Below are 22,942 nucleotides of genomic sequence, written 5' to 3'. Positions count from 1 at the left end.
TGCACCACGCACCACCCACCTCCCCCCTGCTTCCTTTTAGAGGAAAAACTCCCTAAGATGGGTTTTCTGTATATACTGTGCCATTTCCTTCTGTGCATTTTCTCTTAAACCCAGTCCATCTAGGCATCCCCACTCCATACTGCACAGGCCCTGGCCCCATCGTACCGTCTGGTCATGCCAGTGTGTCCAGGTCTCACTTTTAGTAACAGAAACGGGGAACCTGGGAGGCACAGGCCTTCCTGATACACTCCTGACATGTGTACAGCCCCTGAGGTGGCCAAAGGCTGGCCTCGCAGTGCCAGAGTCAAAGCTCAGTTAACAGAATGCAGAACTGGAAAAAACTCGCCAGGGAGATGAGGATGACAGTGATGTTCTCGGTCAAGGGAAAGGCAGGGACTTACGCAGTGTGTGGTGGTGATGATGACAGAACTGGAGATGAAGGAGAGGCCGTCGTTCATGCTGACCTGAAGTGCGGCTTTCCTGCAACGACATGGGGACCAGGGATACTCAGCATGGCGTGCAGACACACAGGGCCCCGGGGGCTCCGTTCTAAACCACCCTCTGAGCTGGCTCCTTTGTAAAACGCGGAGGATGCTCTCCAGGGCCCATCCATCTCTAACACCCTAGAGAGATGTCAGGATATACCCAGCTGGTGCAGCAAGGCAGTGTATCCAGCCTTTCTTACATCATGGCAAATAGAATTGAATGGGCAGAGGCTGCTCCCGTTTAATTTACTTGCCACACTGTAGTAGGTAGGAAGAGGTAGTCTTAACAAACGGTCCAAATCAGCGGGGGATGAACTGGTTAAGCTAGAAACTGTACAATTGTTATCTGGAGTCTCAGTGATGAGATTCTGATGGTGATGGTTTGTTACCACCCAGCCAACACAGAAAGGTACAGCAGCACATGAGCTAACCTGCCTTCTATTTCCTCCCATCTAGAAGATGCTCGTTGAGACACAAGCTTGCCTTCTGCAGCATGGACACAGGGCTAGTTTGTGGAATCAGTGGCATCATGAGCTGATGTCAGGCAACTAGATTTGGAGGCTTTGTGATTTGAACAAACGATTGAAAGCAGAATTCAGATGAACAAGTGTAGCATTTTTCCTTAAAGCTACCATTCTGTCTTCAGTCTGTTAGAGATGTGTTTACAGAGAGGTTAGTTTCTTTCTCTCACCAACACTGCTTGTCTGTTTCCCTGCATATTTCTTTTCTTGCTTAGGATGCTAATTCTCTTCCTTCTCTTGAATATTTTGATCTCATCTCACTAGCACTTATCACAAATGCATCACTGTGAGATTTTCTCCGTAAATTAGTTCACAGAGGCTTGGGCAGTGTGGATGAAGACACGGAGGAACACTGAACATGGCCTCAGAGGGTCTGACTGTAGGGTCCTGAATCAGCTGTGGATCACTTAGCCTTGCTGAGCTTCTTTTCTGAGTTTCCTTACGACAGCGCTTTGGGCAGCCTGAGAGCTTTCTAGAAATGTAGTTGTGATGAAGCCAGACAGACCTTGTTTTGAACTCATACTCTTCCACTCACTATGTGACCTCGACAAGCTACTTAAATTCTCTCTGCCACAGACTGCACATCTGTAAGATGCGATGGTTCACTGGGCTTCCCTGATGGCTCAGAGGGTAAGGAATCTACTTGCAATGCAGGAGACCCTGGTTTGACCCGTTTGGGGAAGGTCCCCTGGAGAAGGGAATAGCAACCCACTCCAGTACTCTTGTGTGGAGAATCCCATGGACAGAGGAGCCTGGCAGGCTACAGTGGATCTTGGGAGAATCAAGGTCCCCTCTGTGAAACACTGATGCAGTGCCTAGCTCACTGCACTCATAGCACCACCATCATTATCTGGAGGAGTCTAGAGAAAGGTTCCATAATGACAGCGAAGAGAGACTCTTCTCCTTTTGTCCGCCCCCACCTCCTCTCACTTCCCTGGCTGTGGGGTTTAGTTGCTGGTGGAAACTTACATGCCAACTTCCTTTAAGATAGGTGCTGGACACAGCAAATAAGTATCTTCCACAGTGAAGGGCTTCTCATCTGTAAAAAGGAAGTCACTGGATTAAGAGGAGTGAGGCAAGTTGATAATTTCATATTCGGTGCCTCCTGCAGACCATCAACCAAGTCCTAGAAGACACTAGAAAAGCCGTGATGTTTTGAAATATAAACTTGAGTTGTAAAATCCATTAGAGTGAACGCAAGCTCTTCTGCCTGAATGCTTTCTAACCTGTATATCCAACTGAATCTCAGTGAGCACACAGAGTGAGCTTTTACCACAGACCAGGCACAACCGAGGGGAAATGAGAAGGTATGAGTCTGATCCTTGGGAGCTTCAAGTCTAGGTCTAGTTTGAGAGAGGAGTCATATTCATGGGAAAAGTTTGTTGATTCAACATTGTTTATTGATACAATAGCCAAGACAGGGAATCCACCTAAGTGTCTATCTACAGATGAATGGATAAAGAAATTAGGGCATATGTGTGTAGAATGCAGTATTATTCAGCCATAAAAGTGGAAACCTCGCCATTTGTGACGACATGGATAGACTTTGAGGGCATCATGCTAAGTAAAATGTCAGACAATGAGAGACAAACACTGTATAATCTCACTCATATGTGGAATATAAAAAGGAGAAGAAAAAAAACAACCAAAAACAGAACTCACAGATTCAGAGAACAGATTGGTTGTTACCAGGGGCAGGGGTAGGTGGGGTAGGTGAAATGAGTACGGTGGTTAAAAGGTACAAATTTCCAGGTATAAAATAAATAAGTAATGAGCATGCAAGGTACAGCATGATTTGAAAGTTTACAAGAGTAAATCTTAAAAGTTCTTATCCTAAAGGAAAAAATTATAACTATGTGTGGTGATGGATGTTAACTAGATTTAATGTGGTGATCATTTCACAATATATAAAAATATTGAACCATTATGTTGTACACCTGAAACTAATTATATCTCAATTAAAAAAAATTGCTGACACATACAAGAAGTAGCTAAGCCAAAACATCATTTGGCTTCAGAAGACAGAGAGCAGCTCCCTCTAGGTGGGTGACATGATAAGGTCACAGGGAACATAACAGCAGCGGAGTTTTGGGGGAGAGATGGGAAGATGCATTCCTGGTGGAAGAAATGGAAAACAGCAAAGACAGAGCAAACAAAAGGGATGCTCCAGGGTAGGACACAAGAAGGATTTGAAAAGATCAGTATAGGAAAATGTTTGGTCCAAGTTCTTTGAGTTAGACCGAGGGATTTGGACCTAAGCCTATGTGGCTATGTAAAGAACTTTGGAGGTTTTTGGAGAAAAACTTGAAGTGATGATTTTGGAAGTTTTAGCCAATGTCGTTATGAAAGATGGATTCAAGCGGGGGAGGAATCTGGAGCTGGGGGATTTCTTTTTCTTATCCTAATGGATGTCCAGGGAAAAACTTAAGCAGCTTTAATCTGGAACTCCTTAAAAACTTCATCATATCTCAGATTCTGGGGCCAGAAGCAGGGCTGAGAAGTTACTATACTCAGCATATGGTAGCCATTCTTTCATGACTCAACATTTATTGGGAACTCAGCATTCTTTGTTCAAAAGATTGTAGTAGGAACTGTAGGTGATATGAAGATGAATAAATATGCCCCTTTAATCAAGTTGTGAATATAAATGCCTAGAAGACAGAAAGGAATCCATGTGTAATGGAAGGATGCTATGCTGCTGTTGCATTTGATAGGAAATTGATATCTCTAATGACATTTAAATGCAACTGACACTAATCACTTGCCTGAGTGGAGATTAGGAAGCTTCGTGCCCTCCATGATAGGATTTAAGGACCAGACCCACATGAGACAGGAGCTGGAGGACACATCTGAGTTCTAAGCACTGAGTCTCCGTGGAAGGAGGAAAAAGGGATGGCCAATTACAGTTTCCCCTGATGTCTAGGGAGACCTTCAAGTGGTGAAAAGGTAGGGAGATTATTCCAAGTCATTCATTCAACAAATATTTATTCAAGACCTACTATGAACTAGAAACACAGGCTTTTAGAAGAGAAACATGGTCTCTGTTTTCATGGATTTTATAGAAGTTGCAGGGGAGATAGTTATTAAACACATTCAATTTTTTGAAGCAGTAAAAATACTACATTTACTTAGTCTTCAGTACAAGATTTTTTAATTGAAGGAGAGTGGATTTATAATACTATATTAGTTTCCAGTGTATACCATGGTGATTCAATATTTTTATAGATTATACTCCATTTAAAGTTATTACAAAATAATGGGTAAATTTTCTTGTGCTGTACAATATAGCCTTGTTGCTTATTTAAACATTTATTTATTAAAAATATATTCTCTTGAATGTCTACCATGTGCCAAGCATTATGCTAGGTCTGGAACTGAACACAATAGACAAAGCCTCTCACTTTTTTTTTTTTTTAATGGCCAGTGTTTTAGTTATCTATTGGAATTAGGGATGTGGCCAAGATCTATGTCCTGGGGAACATCAGATATTGAACTTGCTAATAATAAATGGCATTTATTTCCTGTTATTCTTTGGGTCTGTAGCCTAAGGAGAAGGGATAATTAGCAGAACAAAATGCAGACACTCTTACACCTTCCAGACAGAGGTCACCTACTAAATCAAAACTTCAGTTAGAGTTCTAATGAGTAACGCTGTTTGCGGGAGGGCTTCACATAGGAAATACAATGAACATTGGGTTTTGCTGAGTGAACAGGAGTTCTGGAGGAGGAGAAATCATGAGGAAAGTACAGCAAAGCACAAAAAAAATACTGTTATTACACATATTACTATTTAATTAAATTGTGTTCAGTACAAAGAAGGAGAATCAGGGGGCAGACTTTCATCTGGAAGGTCAGGAAACATTTCCTTGAGGAAAGGCTCTGTGAGCTGAGACCTGAGGCCAGGTGGAGAGGAAATGGGTTGGCAAAGAGGTGGACCTGCACAGATTCTGGGACAAGAAGCAGCCCAGGTCTTAAGGAGCTAGGAGAAAGCTGACAAGGCTGTTGGATTTCAGTGAGACAGCGGGTAAAATACGAGGCTAGAAAAGGCAGCAGGGCCAGCTGATCAAGCCCTTGTAGATCATGGTGGGTTTGGGGGACTTTTCCTAAGTGTAACAGGAAGATACTGGAGTTTCCCCTCATATTTAGAATGAATGCTGGCAGACTGGGCTTCCCGGGTGGCTCAGTTGTAAAGAATCTGCCTGCCAATGCAGGAGACGCAGGAGATGCAAGTTCAATCCCTGGGTCGGGAAGATACCTTGGAGTAGGAAAAAGATTTCCACTCCAATACTCTTGCTTGGAAAATTCCATGGACAGAAAAGCCTGGCGGGCTATAGTCCATGGGGTCACAAATAGTCAGATGGGACTGAGCACACAGCCCGCAGACACTGGCAGATTATGGAATATGTCAGAATAGTGAGTGTGTTGAGAACAATTAAAAGCTTATGAGAACAGAGGCAGATCACACAGGGCTTGAACTGGGCATTATCTTCAAGATGCTTTTCTGTCCATGATGGTGATGATGACAGTGAGACTTGGGGCATGCTGTGTGCTCTAAGTCATCACACACATCACATAACCATTTTACCTTCCAGTAGTGCTGTCAGGGAAGGCTATTATTCCCTTTACTTTATTTTTTAAATTATTTTTGGCTGAAGGGGGTTCTGGTTGCTTTGTGCAGGCTTTCTCTATTTGCTTTCTTTCTCTATTTGTGAGTGGGTTCTACTCCCTAGTTGCGATGCTCCAGCTTCTTATGCCAGCGTCTCTTGGTGCAGAGCCCAGGCTCTAGAGCCCGCAGGCTTCACTAGCTTTGGCCCATGGGCTTAGCTGCCCTTGCCAGGTGGGATCTTAGTTCCTGGACCAAGGATTGAACCTGTGTTCCCTGTACCGGCAGGAGGATTCTTAACCATTGGGCCACCGAGGAAGTCCCTATTCCCTTCCTGTAAAGGTGAGCAACAGACAAAGATGGAGACACTTGCCAAGTGTTACACAGGAGAGCTCGCATCAGCACGTGGGCAGTCTGGCCACCACCTCTGGATAAAAGCCAGGCTTGATCTCTTCTCACTATGACCTTGGGAACCAAGGCAAGGCAGGACTCACTAGGCTCATTTTCCAGATGCAAAATGGAGGCTCAGAGAGGCTGTAGTAAACTATGATCTCACAGCAAGTCAGAGGCAAAGCCAGGACTAGGACTGGATTCCCCAGTGTCCACACCAAGGGCCTCTCCGTTCCAGGAAAAGCTCGTATTAGAGGAGAAACAAAGCCCAGGATAGGCGTGGCCAATGACAACCTATATTTACTTGCTCTGGGTGCTGCACATGCTCTAGTAATACATGGGAGTGTGGGGTCCTGCCCACGGAGCCACCAGCCCACCACAGCGCGGCCACAGGAGGCCTTGTGACTCCTGGCTGCATTCTGCGGGGGGAGCGGTAGGGGGCGCAGTACAACCACACGTCCGGGCCCAGGCTCCCTCCCCTGCGCTCTTCCAGCAGTTCCTCTGCTCCCTCCCAACAGGAAAGGCAGGAGAGGTGGAGGTTGTCTCGGTTAGCCTTGGTCAGCCTGGGTCAGCCTTGGTCAGCCTGGGTCCAGCAGACTCCTTTCTCACTTTCCCCCTCCTTTCATTTTCTTTTCCTGCCTGGGAGACCAGCGATTTCAGGAGCAGAGCAGAAGAGACCCTCGCCGCTGAGAAGCCTGAGGAGACGTGGCTGAAGGCGGTGGCACCGCCTCCCACCAGTTCATCGGAGTCCCAGGCTGTGGGCCTGCTCTGGGGAGCTGGCATTTTCGGCTCGGAGAGAGATTGTTTGGTTTGGAGGCTGGTTTCACTTTACCACAAAAATGAGTTTTTTTTTTTCTTTTTTTTCTTTCTCTCTAAACAAAGGAGGGCCATTTGGTTTCCATAATTCTGATCATCTGACTCCTTCCTGGAACGTCCACTTGGGAAGCAGGGCCCAAAGCCTTCCTCCTCTGGCTGGGCTACGTTTGGCTCAGGGGCCACGCCAACCTCAGGGCCACCTCTGCCAGAACCACTGGTGTGGTGATGTTTACGGGGCAACATCCACTTTGGAGGATGGTGGAGGGCCCTGGTCCTCTGTCCACTGGCGGCCATTCACCGCTTGTTAGTACCAGGTGGGCGGGGGAAACGGAGGAAAGCTGGGAGGAAATTAGTGAGGGGAGGGGGTTGAAACCAGGCCTTAAGGGAATTTTTGGATGATCTATAAATATAAATGTCCTTGCTTTTTACCTAAGATAGTTCCAAATTCAGTGCATACCCATGACATAGGTGAATTCAAAGCATCTGTCTTACAACAGTCTGATAATCAAACTGAAACTTGACTTAAATCAGGATTTGGGGATCAACAAGTGTCCTTAAACCAAACCATCAGACACCCAGGCTTGGGATCTGAGCAGCTCTGGAGATGAGTACAGGGCTTACAGTGCCGGGTAGACTCCAGAGTCAAACAGATGCAGGTTCAAATCCCAGGTCCTGTGACTAGTGTGTGACTGAGGACAAGTTCCTTATCTGTGAACAGTAATGATGACATCATTGCACTAGGCTGTGTGGGGATTACAAGAGCGCATGGAAGTACATTACTTGGCACTCAAGAAACATTTACTAAATGTTCAGTTCAGTTCCGTCGCTCATTCGTGTCCGACTCTTTGCGACCCCATGAACCGCAGCACGCCAGGCCTCCCTGTCCATCACCAACTCCTGCAGTCCACCCAAACCCACGTCCATTGAGTCGGTGATGCCATCCAACCATCTCATCCTCTGTCGTCCCCTTCTCCTGCCCTCAATCTTTCCCAGGATCAGGGTCTTTTCAAATGAGTCAGCTCTTTGCATCAGGCGGCCAAAGTACTGGAGTTTCAGCTTCAACATCAGTCCTTCCAATGAACACCCAGGACTGATTTCCTTTAGGATGGACTGGTTGGATCTCCTTGCAGTCCAAGGAACTCTCAAGAGTCTTCTCCAACACCACAGTTCAAAAGCATCAATCTTCGGCACTCAGCTTTCTTTATCGTCTAACTCTCACATCCATACATGACTACTGGAAAAACCATAGCCTTGACTAGACGAACCTTTGTTGGCAAAGTAATGTCTCTGCTTTTTAATATGCTGTCTAGGTTGGTCATAACTTTCCTTCCAAGGAGTGAGTGTCTTTTAATTTCATGGCTGCAATCACCATCTGCAGTGATTTTGGAGCCCCCCAAAATAAAGTCTGTCACTGTTTCCACTGTTTCCCCTTCTATTTCCCATGAAGTGATGGGACCAGATGCCATGATCTTCGTTTTCTGAATGTTGAGCTTTAAGCCAACTTTTTCACTCTCCTCTTTCACTTTCATCAAGAGGCTCTTTAGAGCTTCACTTCCTGCCATCAGGGTGGTGCCATCCGCACATCTGAGTTTATTGATATTTCTCCTGGCAATCTTGATTCCAACTTGTGCTTCCTCAAGTCCAGAGTTTCTCATGATGTACTGTGCATATAAGTTAAATAAGCAGGGTGACAATATACAGCCTTGATATATCCCTTTTCCTATTTGGAACCTGATTGTTGTTCCACGTCCAGTTGTAACTGTTGCTTCCTGACCTGCATACAGGTTTCTCAAGAGGCAGGTCAGGTGGTCTGGTATTCCCATCTCTTTCAGAATTTCCCACAGTTTATTGTGATCCACACAGTCAAAGGCTTTGGCATAGTCAATAAAGCAGAAATAGATGTTTTTCTGGAACTCTCTTGCTTTTTAAGTGATCCAGCGGATGCTGGCAATTTGATTTCTGGTCCCTCTGCCTTTTCTAAAACCAGCTTGAACATCTGGAAGTTCACAGTTCACATATTGCTGAAGCCTGGCTTGGAGAATTTTGAGCATTACTTTACCAGCATGTGAGATGAGTGCAATTGTGCAGCAGTTTGAGCATTCTTTGGCATTGCCTTTCTTTGGGATTGGAATGAAAACTGCCCTTTTCCAGTCCTGTGGCCATTGCTGAGTTTTCCATATTTGCTGGCATATTGAGTGCAGCATTTTCACAGCATCATCTTTCAGGATTTGAAATAGCTCAACAGGAATTACATCACCTCCACTAGCTTTGTTCATAGTGATGCTTTCTAAGGCCCACTTGACTTCACATTCCAGGATGTCTGGCTCTAGGTCAGTGATCATACCATCGTGATTATCTGGGTCATGAAGATCTTTTTTGTACAGTTCTTCTGTGTATTCTTGCCACCTCTTCTTAATATCTTCTGCTTCTGTTAGGTCTCTACCATTTCTGTCCTTTATTGAGCCCATCTTTGCATGAAATGTTCCCTTGGTATCTCTAATTTTCTTGAAGAGATCTGTAGTCTTTCCCATTCTATTGTTTTCCTGTATTTCTTTACGTTGATCGTTGATCACTGAGGAAGGCTTTCTTACTCTCCTTGCTATTCTTTGGAACTCTGCATTGAAATGTGTATATCTTTCCTTTTCTCCTTTGCTTTTCACTTCCCTTCTTTTCACAGCTATTTGTAAGGCCTCCTCAGACAGCCATTTTGTTTTTTTGCATTTCTTTTTCTTGGGGATGGTCTTGATTCCTGTCTCCTGTACAATGTCACGAACCTCCGTCCATAGTAAATGTTACTTCATGTTATTACATGGGTATCCAAGCCTTTAAAATGGACTGTAAACTAAATGTGTGGTTTAAAATCAGAGGAATTGAAAATTCAAAATTTCAAAATGCCTTAATTGCTTGATTACATTGTTCTATCAAACATTTTTTTAGGCATTAGTGATAAGAATAGAGTAGGATAATTAAATAGTTTAGAAATCCCACTAGGGGATTAAAGATAGAAAGGGAATTTTAAGGGAGTTTGGGAGACTGCTGAGAGCGTATGAACAGTCAAGAAAAGAATCCAGTCACCTAGCAACAATCTACTCTGTCTTGAAGGAAGACCAGGCACATTCAAGTGCCAGGCACAGTCAAGCCACAAATCCTGAGAGTTATAACACAAGACAATAGATATGAATCTTGTTACCTGAAGTCAGGGAGTTAACGGTCCTTGGAAGACTGGTATTTCTGCATGTAGCCAAGACAAGAATTTAGGTGAAAGGGTAAATGAAGGGCATGTTATATCAAAACCTAAGACTAATCAACATGTGTTAGTATATGTCATCACCCTTTTGCTCAGTCGTGTCCGACTCTGTGACCCCATGGATTGAAGCCTGCCAGGCTCCTCTGTCCATGGGGATTCTCTAGGCAAGAATACTGGAGTAGGTTGCTATGCCCTCCTCCAGGGGATCTTGCCAACCCAGGGATCGAATCCAGATCTCCCACATTGCAGGCAGAGTCTATTAACTGAGCCACAAGGGATCAGATCAGATCAGATCAGTTGCTCAGTCGTGTCTGACTCTTTGCGACCCCATGAATCGCAGCACGCCAGGCCTCCCTGTCCATCACCAACTCCCGGAGTTCACTCAAACTGATGTCCATCGAGTCGGTGATGCCATCCAGCCATCTCATCCTCTGTCGTCCCCTTCTCCTCCTGCCCCCAATCCCTCCCAGCATCAGAGTCTTTTCCAATGAGTCAACTCTTCGCATGAGGTGGCCAAAGTACTGGAGTTTCAGCTTTAGCATCATTCCTTCCAAAGAAATCCCAGGGCTGATCTCCTTTAGAATGGACTGGTTGGATCTCCTTGCAGTCCAAGGGAAGACCTTTGCTAATATACATATGATTTAAATAGCACCATGACAGTACCAGTTAAACCATATAGGGACAAACTAAATGACATAAGCCTGATGTCTACTCCAAAATGAGGAAGAAAGTGGTCTTCTCCCCTCCCTACTTTTTGATTATAAAAATATAGCCCTCTTTGTTCTCAGGGCTGCAGTCCCTTGCCTGCCTGCTTGTATTTCCAACAAGCATCTTATGCTAATAAACTCACTCTTAGCCTATTGTTCTACCTCATGCTGAATTTTTTTCTGTGGCAAAGGAACCTGAGCTTCATTAAGTCTGGATGCCAGGTAAACAGTTTCAGTTAAAACACAATGGATTCTAGTCCCTTCCCAAGTCAGGAACTGTGGGTTCAAGTCCCAGTCTGAGTTTTGGCTGGGTCTGAGTCCCATCTGAGAAAGAATGTGATTTTATTAGAAATTCCTGGGAAAATGAAAAGTTTTAGTGAATGTGTTTTGTGTGTATATATGTGCACACACACAGGCATATATATTTACCTATGCATTCACACATATATTTATACCTATACATACATATATATATATATATATCTAATCTATACTGATTTTGTGTAACACTATATACCTATGGACACCATATTAAAAAGCAGAGACATTACAGACATTACTTTGTCGACAAAGGTCCGTCTAGTCAAAGCTATGGTTTTTCCAGTAGTCATGTATGGATGGGAGAGTTGCACCATAAAGAAAGCTGAGTGCCAAAGAATTGATGCTTCTGAACTGTGGTACTGAAGACTTGAGAGTTCTTTGGACTGCAAGGAGATCCAACCAGTCCATCCTAAAGGAAATCAGTCCTGAATATTCACTGGAAGGACTGATGTTGAAGCTGAAACTCCAGTACTTTGGCCACCTGATGTGAAGAGCTGACTCATTTGAAAAGACCCTGATGCTGGGAAAGACTGAATGCAGGAGGAGAAGAGAACGACAGAGGATGAGATGGTTGGATGGCATCACTGACTTGATGGACATGAATTTGAGCAAGCTCCAGGAGTTGGTGATGGACAGGGAGGTTTGGCATGCTGCAGTTCATGGGGTCGCAAAGAGTCGGACATGACTGAGTGACTGAACTGAACTGATATACCTATGGTCTCATTGGACATTATTATTATTATTATTAATTTATAATTTGGGAAACTGAGTCTCAAAGAAGTTGGTTAATTGAGTTAGTGTTGTAACATGAATAAAAGACCTGGAAATCAAACCCAGGTTTTCTTGAAATAACTTGCCCATAGTCAACTCAGCTAGTTTTTTTACAGATATAATTTAAACTAGTTAGTCATTTTATATTGTCGTACTCTCACAGCTAGTTTTATGATATGGCCTGAAGTATACCCAGAGCTGAGTCTGACAGCTGTGGAGGCAAAAGTCAAGATTCTCCATGGGTGAGGTTGAATAAAGTTAGGAGGCTTGTCTTCCATGAGAGGCAACCAGGGTTGAGAAGCTCTGTGATAAGGTTCCAGTGTCTTCTGGGAGACCCTGACTTATTATAATTAACCCATATCTCAAAACCATACTGGAGAAGGCAATGGCAACCCACTCCAGTGTTCTTGCCTGGAGAATCCCAGGGACGGGGGAGCCTGGTGGGCTGCCATCTCTGGGGTCGCACAGAGTTGGACACGACTGAGTGACTTAGTAGCAGTAGCAGCAGCAAAACCATACATTCAAATGTGTATAATGGTTTTGATCTCAGATCAATGTAATTTTTTTCAGACTGGTTAAGAAGTTTCCAGAATTCTTAGTTGCAGTTGGTGACTGTCTAATGGAGTTGGAATAAAACCAAGATTAAAATTTATTAGCTAATTCAAACACCAATCACAGTGAATCCTTTTAAAGGGCTGATTAAATAACTGAAATATTTTCCAAGTCTTGGCAATCCTTTCTTGATATAAATATTTATTTCTGGCCAAAAGGACAAGAAAAATAACTCTTAGTCTTATCTAGGGGAGCTTGCTGAAACCCTCCAAAAGCTGATGTAAGCTCCAAAGTAGGGTTTACATTCCTACTGTGACAAAAGAGTGGAGGTTAGGGACTGAATGAGCTCACCCTGCTCTTTCTCCCCATCTTCCCTGGGTCTAGGGAGCATTTTTGTGGCATCTCTGCACCAAGTATAACTGTTCAGCACCAAATTATCAGCTGGTTGGGGAATGTGTCCCTGAATGAAGGGAGAAAAGACAGGCTAGACTAAATGTTTCTACCTTTTCACTGACTTGAAAAGTAACCAGCTTTTAAAAAATTAGACTTTTAAAATGCTGTGCAAAAACTGGAAATAAAATGATACTCTGCAGGACTCCAAGTTGATGAAATTCAAGGCATCTGTCTTGAGCTTTCTGAGGTCCCAGCCAGAAAAGAGGTGGTTGATTGCTCTACTGGGACTCGTGCAATGAAAATTCACAAATGTGAGGGTCTTACTGTAAAGCTAAATGGGATCCATTGCTTAGAGTAGAAAGAAGCTATTTATTAGGCCTGTGAACTCCATGTCAGACCCTGAACTGGAAGATTTTTCATAGACAGGTTTGGTAACAAACCTATGCATTCTCCTGATAGAAGTCATTAAACTCTACAGAAGGGGACCCAGCATGGATTTTCAAAGTGGAGAGGGAAGCTTCTACTTGGAAAGGCTAAACAATGGTTTTCTGTGGTCAGAGCAACGAGAAGAGTCAACACAGAATGGGAAGAGCCAGTAGTGAAGCACAGGAGGGTGTGGCCAAGTTGGGAATGATCCTCAGAACATACACATCTGCTATAATGTTCTCTCATGTCTTTAATATGGCAGAACCGGGCTGGTCACTATTTTTTTTCCCTCAGACATGACCCATATCTATCCACCCATCCCTTGGCCTGGAGTTGTTGCAAGATTTCTCTGGAAGCCCTCACTGCTTAGTTACTATGAGATCAGCTGATGAGCTTGGCCAGCAGGTTCCAGGTAAGTTTCCTGGGTCTATACATGACTATTTCCCTAGTACCTCTGTGTTAAGGTGTCCAGAATATACCTTTTGGTTTTCTTCATTGTTCTCTGGGCAGGTTAGAGTAGGAACCATGAGCACATGAATAGCCTGGTCCCTGGCTGGAGCCCCATCACAGCTTGCTACCTACAGACTGTATAATCCTATCCATAACCCAGAGTTCTCACCTGTAAGATGCAATAATAGTCATTTCATACTCACTCATTTAATGAGATGATATGATTAAATACTGAACACTTAATAAGCACTTGACATATGTCAACTGTGACTACTAAAGTGGGGTATTTCTGGGTTCATAGCCTGATGTACCTGTACAACACATGATGTGAGGGTATATATAAACTGACTAGGTCCTACAGAACTTATTTCCTAGGTTGTGTCAGGCTATATAGTGTAGGTATGACAAGAAGGCATTCATTTATTCTAATAGCACATGTGGACACGTATGCAGTGCAGCAGTCCTTGCATGGGGGTGGTTTTGACCCTCAGGAAATGAAAGGCAATGTTTGAGGCAATTTTCATTGTCAGACCAGAAGGGAAGTGCTATTGGCATCTAGTGAGTAGAGACCACGTACAATGCTAAGTAGCCTACAATACAAGGCATTCCTCTCCCTCTTATTAAAAAATTATCTGGCCCAAAATGTCAGTAGTACCAAGGTTAGAAATCTTGGTATAATATCTACCATGGTTTTGGTGGCTCAGATGGTAAAGAATCTACCTGCAATGCAAGAAACCTGTGTTTGATCCCTGGGTTGGGAAGATCCCCTGAAGAAGCAAATGGCTACCTCCTCCAGTATTCTTGCCTGGAGAATTCCATGGACAACAGAGCTTGGTGGGCTACAGTCCATGGGGTTTGCAAAGAGTCTGACACAACTGAGTGACTAACACTTTCACACATGGTTTTGGCCCATTGTAGAGGGTTCTGTAGATATTACTAGGTAGTTCACAGTTCCCCCTGGGGTACTGACAGAATGTCCAGAAAAGTTCAGAGGTGTTGAATGATTATGCATAGAGGAGGGTGAGGGAGTAACAGCTTGGGGGCCATTGGAAGGCATCTTGTTAGAGTAAAGAAGAGTGTTTTTTTGGTAAATTCTTCCATGCAGGCTTTGATGGGTCCAGGTTTGCCTAGTGGTAGGTGGCACCTGAGCCACTCTGCTGGGTGGGGCTTTACAACTGAAATGGGGGTGCTCCAGAAGTGGGGATTAGATTGCTGCTGAGGCTCTGAGGATATGGGTGGGAAGGCTGCAATCAGAATACCTTACCTACAAACACCAGTGTAGGACAGAGAGCTGAATGCAGTCTTGGAAAAAAATGAAGTGGGTTATCTTGAACATTGTTTACAGGAGGATCAAGATTACATCATGGCGCCAGAAGGAGAGGCAGTAAAGGGTGAGGGACCATGAATGCATTCCCAGAGAAGCCCAGGGATAGTAGCCAGCAGCCTGCTGGTCACTGGGTTGTCTTTTGGGGGCTTGATCTCTGTGCCTCAGAACTCTCCAGCTTTTAGAACTGGTCCTTAGCACAGCTAGTCTGACTTCTCAGGATGTAAATTATTTTCAGCTCATATTTACTGTTATTTTTAGTGACTGTAAAAGTAATACATGGTGAGTGTGGGAAGTCTGAGAAATACAGAGAAGAATATAAAATGCATGAAAATCCTTGGTAATCCTAACTTCCAGTAACAAACACTGTTAATGCTTAGGGGCATACTATTTCAGAATTTTTTCTATGCATATTATTTTTTACATAATTGGAATCATACTGCACATAATGTTGTAGTCTTCTGCATCATCTCTATCCAAAGTTAATAGGGACAGATTTAGGTATTGCAAGAAAACCAAATGAAGATAATGGGGCTCAGGGCTCTGGCAAAATGTTTCCTCCTCTCAATAAATCTAGACCAAAAATTCTTGACTGTTGACATTTACAAAACTAACAAATTATCTTATAAGCAAAGCATCAACCTTTAAAAAATTTGTAAGCTTGAGGTCAGAAAACTGGTGCCCTTGAGACAGCTGTAATTTGCTAAGAAATATATTTTTTAAAGTTTTGTTTTCACTTGGCGGAAGACAATTTAGGATTCATGCACAAGGTATGTGTCTACTGACACAAAGTCTTTCAGCTGTGCACAATTAGGTTTGGAAGGGTTTACCTTTGGAATTGGGATTGAGGGACAAGTCTATTAAAATATGGTAAAGACTCTGCCTGCAATGCCGGAGACCCAGATCTGATCCCTGGGTCAGGAAGATCCAATGGAGAAAGGAATGACAACCCATTCCAGTATTCTTGCCTGGAGAATCCCATGGACAGAGGAGCCTGGTGACCCTGTTCATGGGGTCGCAAAGAGTTGGACACGACAGGGCGACTATCTATCACTATCACTATCTATCACAGGATCATGACCATGACCTATGGCAAATGCTGACTGCTCTTAAAGAACACAAATTAATACGGAAATGCAGAGAAGAGGTGGGAAGCAGACCTCAGGCACGCACTTGAGTCAAAGTGGACATCACTAAGCTGCTGTGCTGTGCATATTAGGGGCCAGAGCTGAACCGCTCGAAGGAAAGATACATCAGTAGCGCTCTCTTCCTTTCCCTCAGAAGCATCCAATTTTTCCTCTAAATGAATGTGGAGCAAATATTTAACATATTTCAAATGCTAATTTGAAGGGGGCATAGCTTATTAGCCTCCTTGGAGTTCCCATAAGTCTGGTCCATTTCTGTTAACCACTGTTTCTTCCGTCATCCCACTGAAATGACAAAGGAGTAGTGCTCCATGAGGAAAGGCACTGCAAAAGTCCAGTTATCTGGTACAGAATAGAGGGGGTGCCAACTTCCCCTACTGAGACAACAGGACTAGGGTAACAGCAGTTTCAGGGACATTCACAAGCAAATCTCTCTTAATCGTGCTTCAAAGAAGCTCACTGGGTGCCAGAGTCCGCAGGCAGCTTCCAGTTTTCATTTGGCAGCAATTGCACCCTTGGTAGAACCGGGGCAATGCCAAGTTTGACCATCTGTCAGGCACTGCTGTAGTTAACTTTGTGTCAGTTTGCCCCTGGAAGAAACTCTTTTGCCCCTAAATGAAAGTCTTCACCAGTTAGTTACATCTGGTAGCAAATTCTCTTTTATCACCACCTCATCCCAGATTCCTGAGGTTTTTGTCTGACCAAGCAAAACTGCAGTAAATTTCCACTTATCTATATTTTTGTCTGGATCTGAAAGATAGAAACATGGACTAACACAGTCTTGGCAGGAGCCATTTCAGAAACAACTGGGCAAAACCCAAACTCCCTCTGAGAGCAGGGGCAAAGGGAAACATGAGCAGATACATGGAAAGCTCGTAAAGTGTAAGAAAGAGAGGCCACTTGGGGAACCAGAAGAGGTGGCTTCCCCGTGTTCACAATCAGCTGCATAAACTGACCTAAAGCCTGGGCTCTTCGTCCCCTGGTTCAGGGCTTTTTTTCCCCTTTGAACCAGAGCTCAAGTCTTGACTAACAAACCCAATCTTGGGCAAGTAGCTGAATCTCTCGGAGCTGAGGTTTCCTGTCTCTACAGTAAGGGGAAGCCATGGGAATCAGTGTCTTCAAATCAGGCACGTGTCAGAGTGATGTGGGCATTCAGGATCAGGGACCCGGGGACCTGTGGGGATCGGTGTTTAAGAAGCAACATAAAGAAGCGGGCAAGAGCCTCTGGAGTAGACCGCCTGGTGTCCACACTGCTCCAACCTCTGGCCACCTGGGTGACCTTGGGCAGTTTCTCTCTGTGCTTCAGTTTCCTTGTCAGCCGAGGGGGATACAAGTAACTCCTCCCTCACTGGGCTGCTGGGAGGATGAAACGAGTTGGTTTAGGAAGGAAACCAGGCAGGTGCTCAAATCAGTAATTGTCATTACTTGGATCACGCTTCTGGGGGATTCTGATGTGAGGCCTGATTAAGAAGCAGGAGTGGAGGATGGATCATTAAACTGAGTGAAGTAAGTCAAACACAGAAAGACATATATCCTATGATATCACTTATAGGTGGACTCTGAAAAACGGGTACAAATGAACTTGCAAGACAGAGGTAGAAGCGCAGATGTAGAAAACACACTTATGGTTACCAGGGGATAAGGGGCGGGTAGGGATAAACTGGGAGGTTGGGACTGACATATACATACTACTATATATAAAATAGATGACTAATAAGAACCTACTATATAGCACAGGGAACTCTATTCAATACTCTGTAATGGCCTGTTGTTGTTTAGTTGCTAAGTCGCATCTGACTCATTGAGACCCCACGGACTGTAGCCCACCAGGCTCCTCTGTCCATGGGATTTCCCAGGCAAGAATACTGGAGTGGGTTGCCATTTCCTTCTCCAGGGGATCTTCCTGACCTAGGGATTGAACCCATGTCTCCCGCATAGGCAGGCAGATTCTTCACCACTGAGCCGCTGGGGAAGCCCAATGGCCTGTGTGAGCAAAGAGTCTAAAAAAAGAGTGGATGTTTGTATATGTATAACAGATTTAATTTGCTGTATACCTGAAGCTAACACAACACTGTAAACCAACTACACTCTACACTCCAATAAAAAAAAAAGAATTACGAGACAAGATGTCCCTTTGTATCATTTAATTCCGAGTTGCACAAAGTGACATTCTGTTATCTTCATACGACATCAAAGCCCTAAGTAAGGATGCATCCAAATTGCGCTAAGTACTTTTCCAACCAGTGAGAAAGGAAACAATAGGCTTTTGTTTGGGAAATGTTTCTCCTTCTCTCTCCCCAGCTGTCACCATAGGTGCACTTCGATGATCTCCTTAAGGGGCCCAAAGCAGTCCTGAGGACCAGATGTTTTCTAAGATAAAGTATAGTTTCTGGATAACTGGACAGATTTCTAAAAACAAACACACTGGAACTTCTATATTTGAGTGAGTGTAGTCTCTCACCCCCTTGGGAAGAAGCCCCTCTCTGAAACTCTCTTAGAGCTGCTTTCAGGACTGATGTTCAGTTTGAGAAAAAAAATCTTCAAAGGGGGCAATGTTTTATTCTTTGAGAGTGAACCAAAAGTGAACCAGAGCTATGCCTTGTGAATAAGATTGAAGAAATAAAATCCTGCATCAGAAAAGAAATGTGCCTATAAAACCAAGAGGCTGATTTTTCACATGGCCCTTCAATTGAATTTTAGTAAGTTTGCTAAAAATCAGTTTCTTTTGTTTCTGGTCATACCTCGTAAGTCTCCATGCAACACTAGGAGAGTCTAACAAGTTTCTCATTATGGTATTAGTAAAACCATCCATTTTTTATTTACTGTTCTTTAAAATGGGTCATTTCTCAGCTCCTACCTCAGTGTATCCTTTTTAGCATTTTAATCTCTCTACAAGTGGATTTCCAATTGAAAGTGGATCTTTTCATGGCACAATACACCGAATACTGAAGTAGGAAAAAGTGTAGCCAGAATAAATAAAGTTTGTGTGAAGATTTCCAAGATACTTTCTTGGCCAGGAGTAGTAGTTCAGCCTGGTAACTGGAGAACCAACTGAATGCTACACTTAAGATGCATGCTTGGCCTAAATAATTAACAAGAATTTTAAAATGAAAATTTAAATAACTGTCTTTTTTTTTTCTTATGACAGAAGGGACATATGATCATAGAAAACTTAGATGGATAGAAAGAAGTAAAAACTCATAGTGGACTCATTCAGAGGTAACTACTGTTAACATCTGGATGTGTGTCTTTCACATTTCTCTCTCTGCATATAAATGTATGTGTCTAAATCAGGAGCAGCTTTAAGGCACTGTTTCATAACTTATTCTCGACATGTGAAGCAGTACTGTTAACATTTCCCCCACATAGGTAATTACTCTTCCTTCTCACAATATTAATTATTTAAACATGAATATAATTTATATAACACACCATCAATTGTAAAACATTTATGTTACCACCTAGATGTTTCGATTTGTTTACTCGCTTTCCTCTCTGCTTCCTTCCTTCCTCCCCCCTCTGTCTCTTTTTTTCCTTTTTGCTAACATAAAGCAATATTATGATGAACATCTCGCAGCTGAGTCTTTGTTAACATTCTCTAGCATTTCCCTTTGATGAAGTTGAAGTTGAAATTCTGGGTCAAAAATGTACAAAAGCAGTTGATTTGTTAAGAGTGGCCTTCCTGGAGAGTTCCCTGATGGCCTAGTGGTTAGGATTCCGGGTTTTCAGTGCTGGGCCTGGGTTCAGTCGCTGGTTGGGGAACTGAGATCTTGCAAGCTGTGTGACTCGGCCACAAAAAAAAACAAAACAGGAATGGCCTTCCAAAAGATTTAGTGATCTTTAATGGTCTCTTGCTAATGATGAATGAAAACACTTCTTCCCCTGTATCTTTGCCAATACTGGCATTGTATGTCTGTTAATCTTTACCAGTTTGATAGATTATTTTAATTTGCATTTCCTTGACTACAGTGAGCATTTACCATATTCTTATTTGCCATTATTTTTCTTGTAAATTTCTTTTTCCTATCTTTTATCCATTGATGTACTCATCTTTTCTGATTTTAAGACCTATCTATACATTAAAGTTATTGACCCTTTATTTGTTATACATCTTAAAAATAATTTAGCAGGTTTTCTGTTTCCCTTCAGATTTTTTTAAGGGGGGAGGTTTAAAGAATTTTAAAATGTGTACTCAAACCATTCAAATTTTCCTTTGTGGTATCTCCTTTCAGAGTTATGCTTAAAAGGATTTTCCCCTGTGGAAAATTATATAAATATTTATTTTTGTTTCCTTCTAAAACTTCTATAGTTTCATGTTCACATTTAAATTTTTCATCTGGAATTTGTTTAGATGTAAAGTGTGAGATAAAAATTGAACTGAATTGTTTTTCCAAGGGGTTAGCCAATTGTCTCAATACCAAAAAGCATAATCTACTCTTTTCCCACCGATTAGAAAGGTCACTTTATTTTATACTAAATTCATAGAAGTGTTTGGCTGTCTTTATGGACTTCGTGTTTCCTGTCCCAACATTCAGTTTGCCTTTTGGGGCACCAGTCATACATTGTTTCAATTACTGCAGATTTTTTTCATACATCTTAAAATGGGCTAGGGCAAGTTTCCACATTTTTCTTGGCTATTCTTAAATGTTTATTCTTCCATATACACTTTAGAATTATTTTGTTAACTTCAAAAGTCCCATTGGACTTTTCCTTGGGACTGCAGTAAAAGTAAATATTAATTTGAAGACAACTGATGTCTCTACAATCCTCAATTGCTGCTCCACTGAATAATAGTGATAATGATAATAATAAATTAATACTATCAGCCAACGTTGATCGACTGCTTACTGCATGCTTGGCCCTGTTCTGGGCCCTAATTATTACACTGAAATACCATAGGGATCCACCATGGAGGTGCTATTATTGCCATACTCATTTTACAGCTGGAGAAATTAAGGCTTAGAGAAGTTAAGTAACCAGCCATGGTCAAAAAGCTTTAAGACAGAGCCAGGGTGCTTTTCCTGGGTGGTTTGGTTCCAGTGTGTGTTCTATGCCATGAGTCTATACTGGCTCTCTATTCACTTACATTGTCTTCATTTCCCTCACAGAGTTGTTTAACTTTCTTCCTATATGTCTTTACAGTTTGGTTAAATTTAGTTCTTTCTAGAGTCTATATGCTGCTGCTCTATTTTTCCTGTGAATTTTTTCTTTTCTTTTTAAAAATATAATTTTATTTATTTATTTATGGCTGCACTGGGTCTTCATTGCTACATGTGGACTTTTCCTAGTTGTGGAGAGCTGGGGCTGATGCTGGAGTGGAGGTGTGCGGGCTTCTCACTGCGGTGGTGTCTCTTGTCATGCAGCACAGACTCTAGGGCGCTTGGGCTTCAGTAGCTGCAGCTCTCGGGCTTGAGAGTGTGGGCTCAGTAATTGTGGTGCATGGACTCAGTGGCTCTTGGCATGTGGAATCTTCCCATACCAGGGACTGAACCCATGTCCCCTGCATTGGCAGGCAATTCTTGGACCACCAGGGAAGTTCCTAAAAAAGTATGTATTTTTAAAATTTGGAATGGATAGTGAATTTTAATATCTTCTTGGCATCAAAAAATTTGCTATGTGAGAGGAAAATTCCCCTCTCATTTTTTAAACGGTATTACTTATCCTGGTCCTTTTTAAATACATTGCTGGATTTTTGTTTACCAATAGTTTATCTGTATGTTTGTCATCAAAGAAATCGATTTCAAATATACTCTACTACTAGTGTCTTGTCCAGTTTTTAAAAAGTCAAGATTACATAATTTTCATAAGTGAATTAAAATGCTTTTGCTCTATTTCTTTTCTCTAGAAGAATATGTATCAAATATGAATCATTTGTCCTTAAATTCTGGTAAAACACAGATGAAAAAAATCTGGGTCAAGTGCTTTGGTTGAGGGGTAGTATTTCCTCACATCTCTCTTCCAGTTCATGCATTTCATCTTTATCTGTGTCTAATCACATTGCTTAGTCTATCCACTAAGTTGTGTATATATGTGGACAGAGGAGCCTGGTGGGCTACAGTCCATAGGGTCATAAATAGTCAGATGCAGCTGAAGCAACTTAGCACACAACAAACACACACACACACACACATATATATCACATGTTCCTCATCCATTCACCTATAGATGGATGTAAGTTGCTTCCACATCTTGGCTACTGTAAATAATGCTGTAGTGAACAGTAATATGCATATATTTTTTCAAATTAGTGTTTTTGTTTTCTTCAGGTAAATACTCAGAAGTGAAACTGCTAGATCATATAGCAGTTCTACTTTTAAGTTTTTGTGGAAACTCCATACTGTCCTCCAAGTGGCTGCATCAATTTACATTCCCACCAACACTGCACAAGTGTTCCCTTTTCTCCAGATCCTTGCCAACGCTTTGTTATCTTTTGATGATAGCCATTCTGACAGGTATGAGTTAGTATCTCTTTGTGGTTTTGATTGACATTTCCCTGATGGTTAATGATGTTCAGCATCTTTCTATGTGCCTATTGACTATCTGCGTATCTTCTTTGGAAAAATGTCTACCCAGTTCTTTGCCCATTTTTTAATTGGGCTGTTTACTTTTTTAGATGTTGAATTGTATGAGTTCTTTGTATATTTTGAATATTAACCCTTTATCAGATACATAGTTTGAAAATGTCTTCTCTCATTCAGCAGGTGGTCTTTCCTTCTATTGATAGGTTCCTTTTCTGTGTAAAAGATTTTAGGTTTGGTGTAGTCTCATTTGTTTTATTTTTTTCCCTTGCC

The 22,942-nt window shown here is 42.5% G+C and overlaps 1 protein-coding gene across 2 annotated transcripts in view; it reads right to left on the bottom strand.

Annotated features, from left to right (window-relative positions):
* The window catches only part of ANTXR1 (ANTXR cell adhesion molecule 1), a 258,211-nt gene that overhangs the window by 134,544 nt on the left and 100,725 nt on the right, over positions 1 to 22,942 (bottom strand). For both annotated transcript variants that reach the window (NM_001206228.1, XM_059891504.1), the window contains 2 exons: positions 1,976 to 2,045; positions 402 to 480 (listed from right to left, as the gene is read on the bottom strand). In NM_001206228.1, the coding sequence (NP_001193157.1) occupies positions 402 to 480; positions 1,976 to 2,045 (149 nt within the window). The remainder of the gene's footprint in view (positions 1 to 401; positions 481 to 1,975; positions 2,046 to 22,942) is intronic.

This window comes from Bos taurus, chromosome 11 (genome assembly GCF_002263795.3).
Source record: "Bos taurus isolate L1 Dominette 01449 registration number 42190680 breed Hereford chromosome 11, ARS-UCD2.0, whole genome shotgun sequence".
Taxonomy (NCBI): Eukaryota; Metazoa; Chordata; class Mammalia; order Artiodactyla; family Bovidae; genus Bos; species Bos taurus.
The sequence above is the reverse complement of the archived record's forward strand: the minus strand, read 5'-3'. Positions and strand labels throughout refer to the sequence as shown.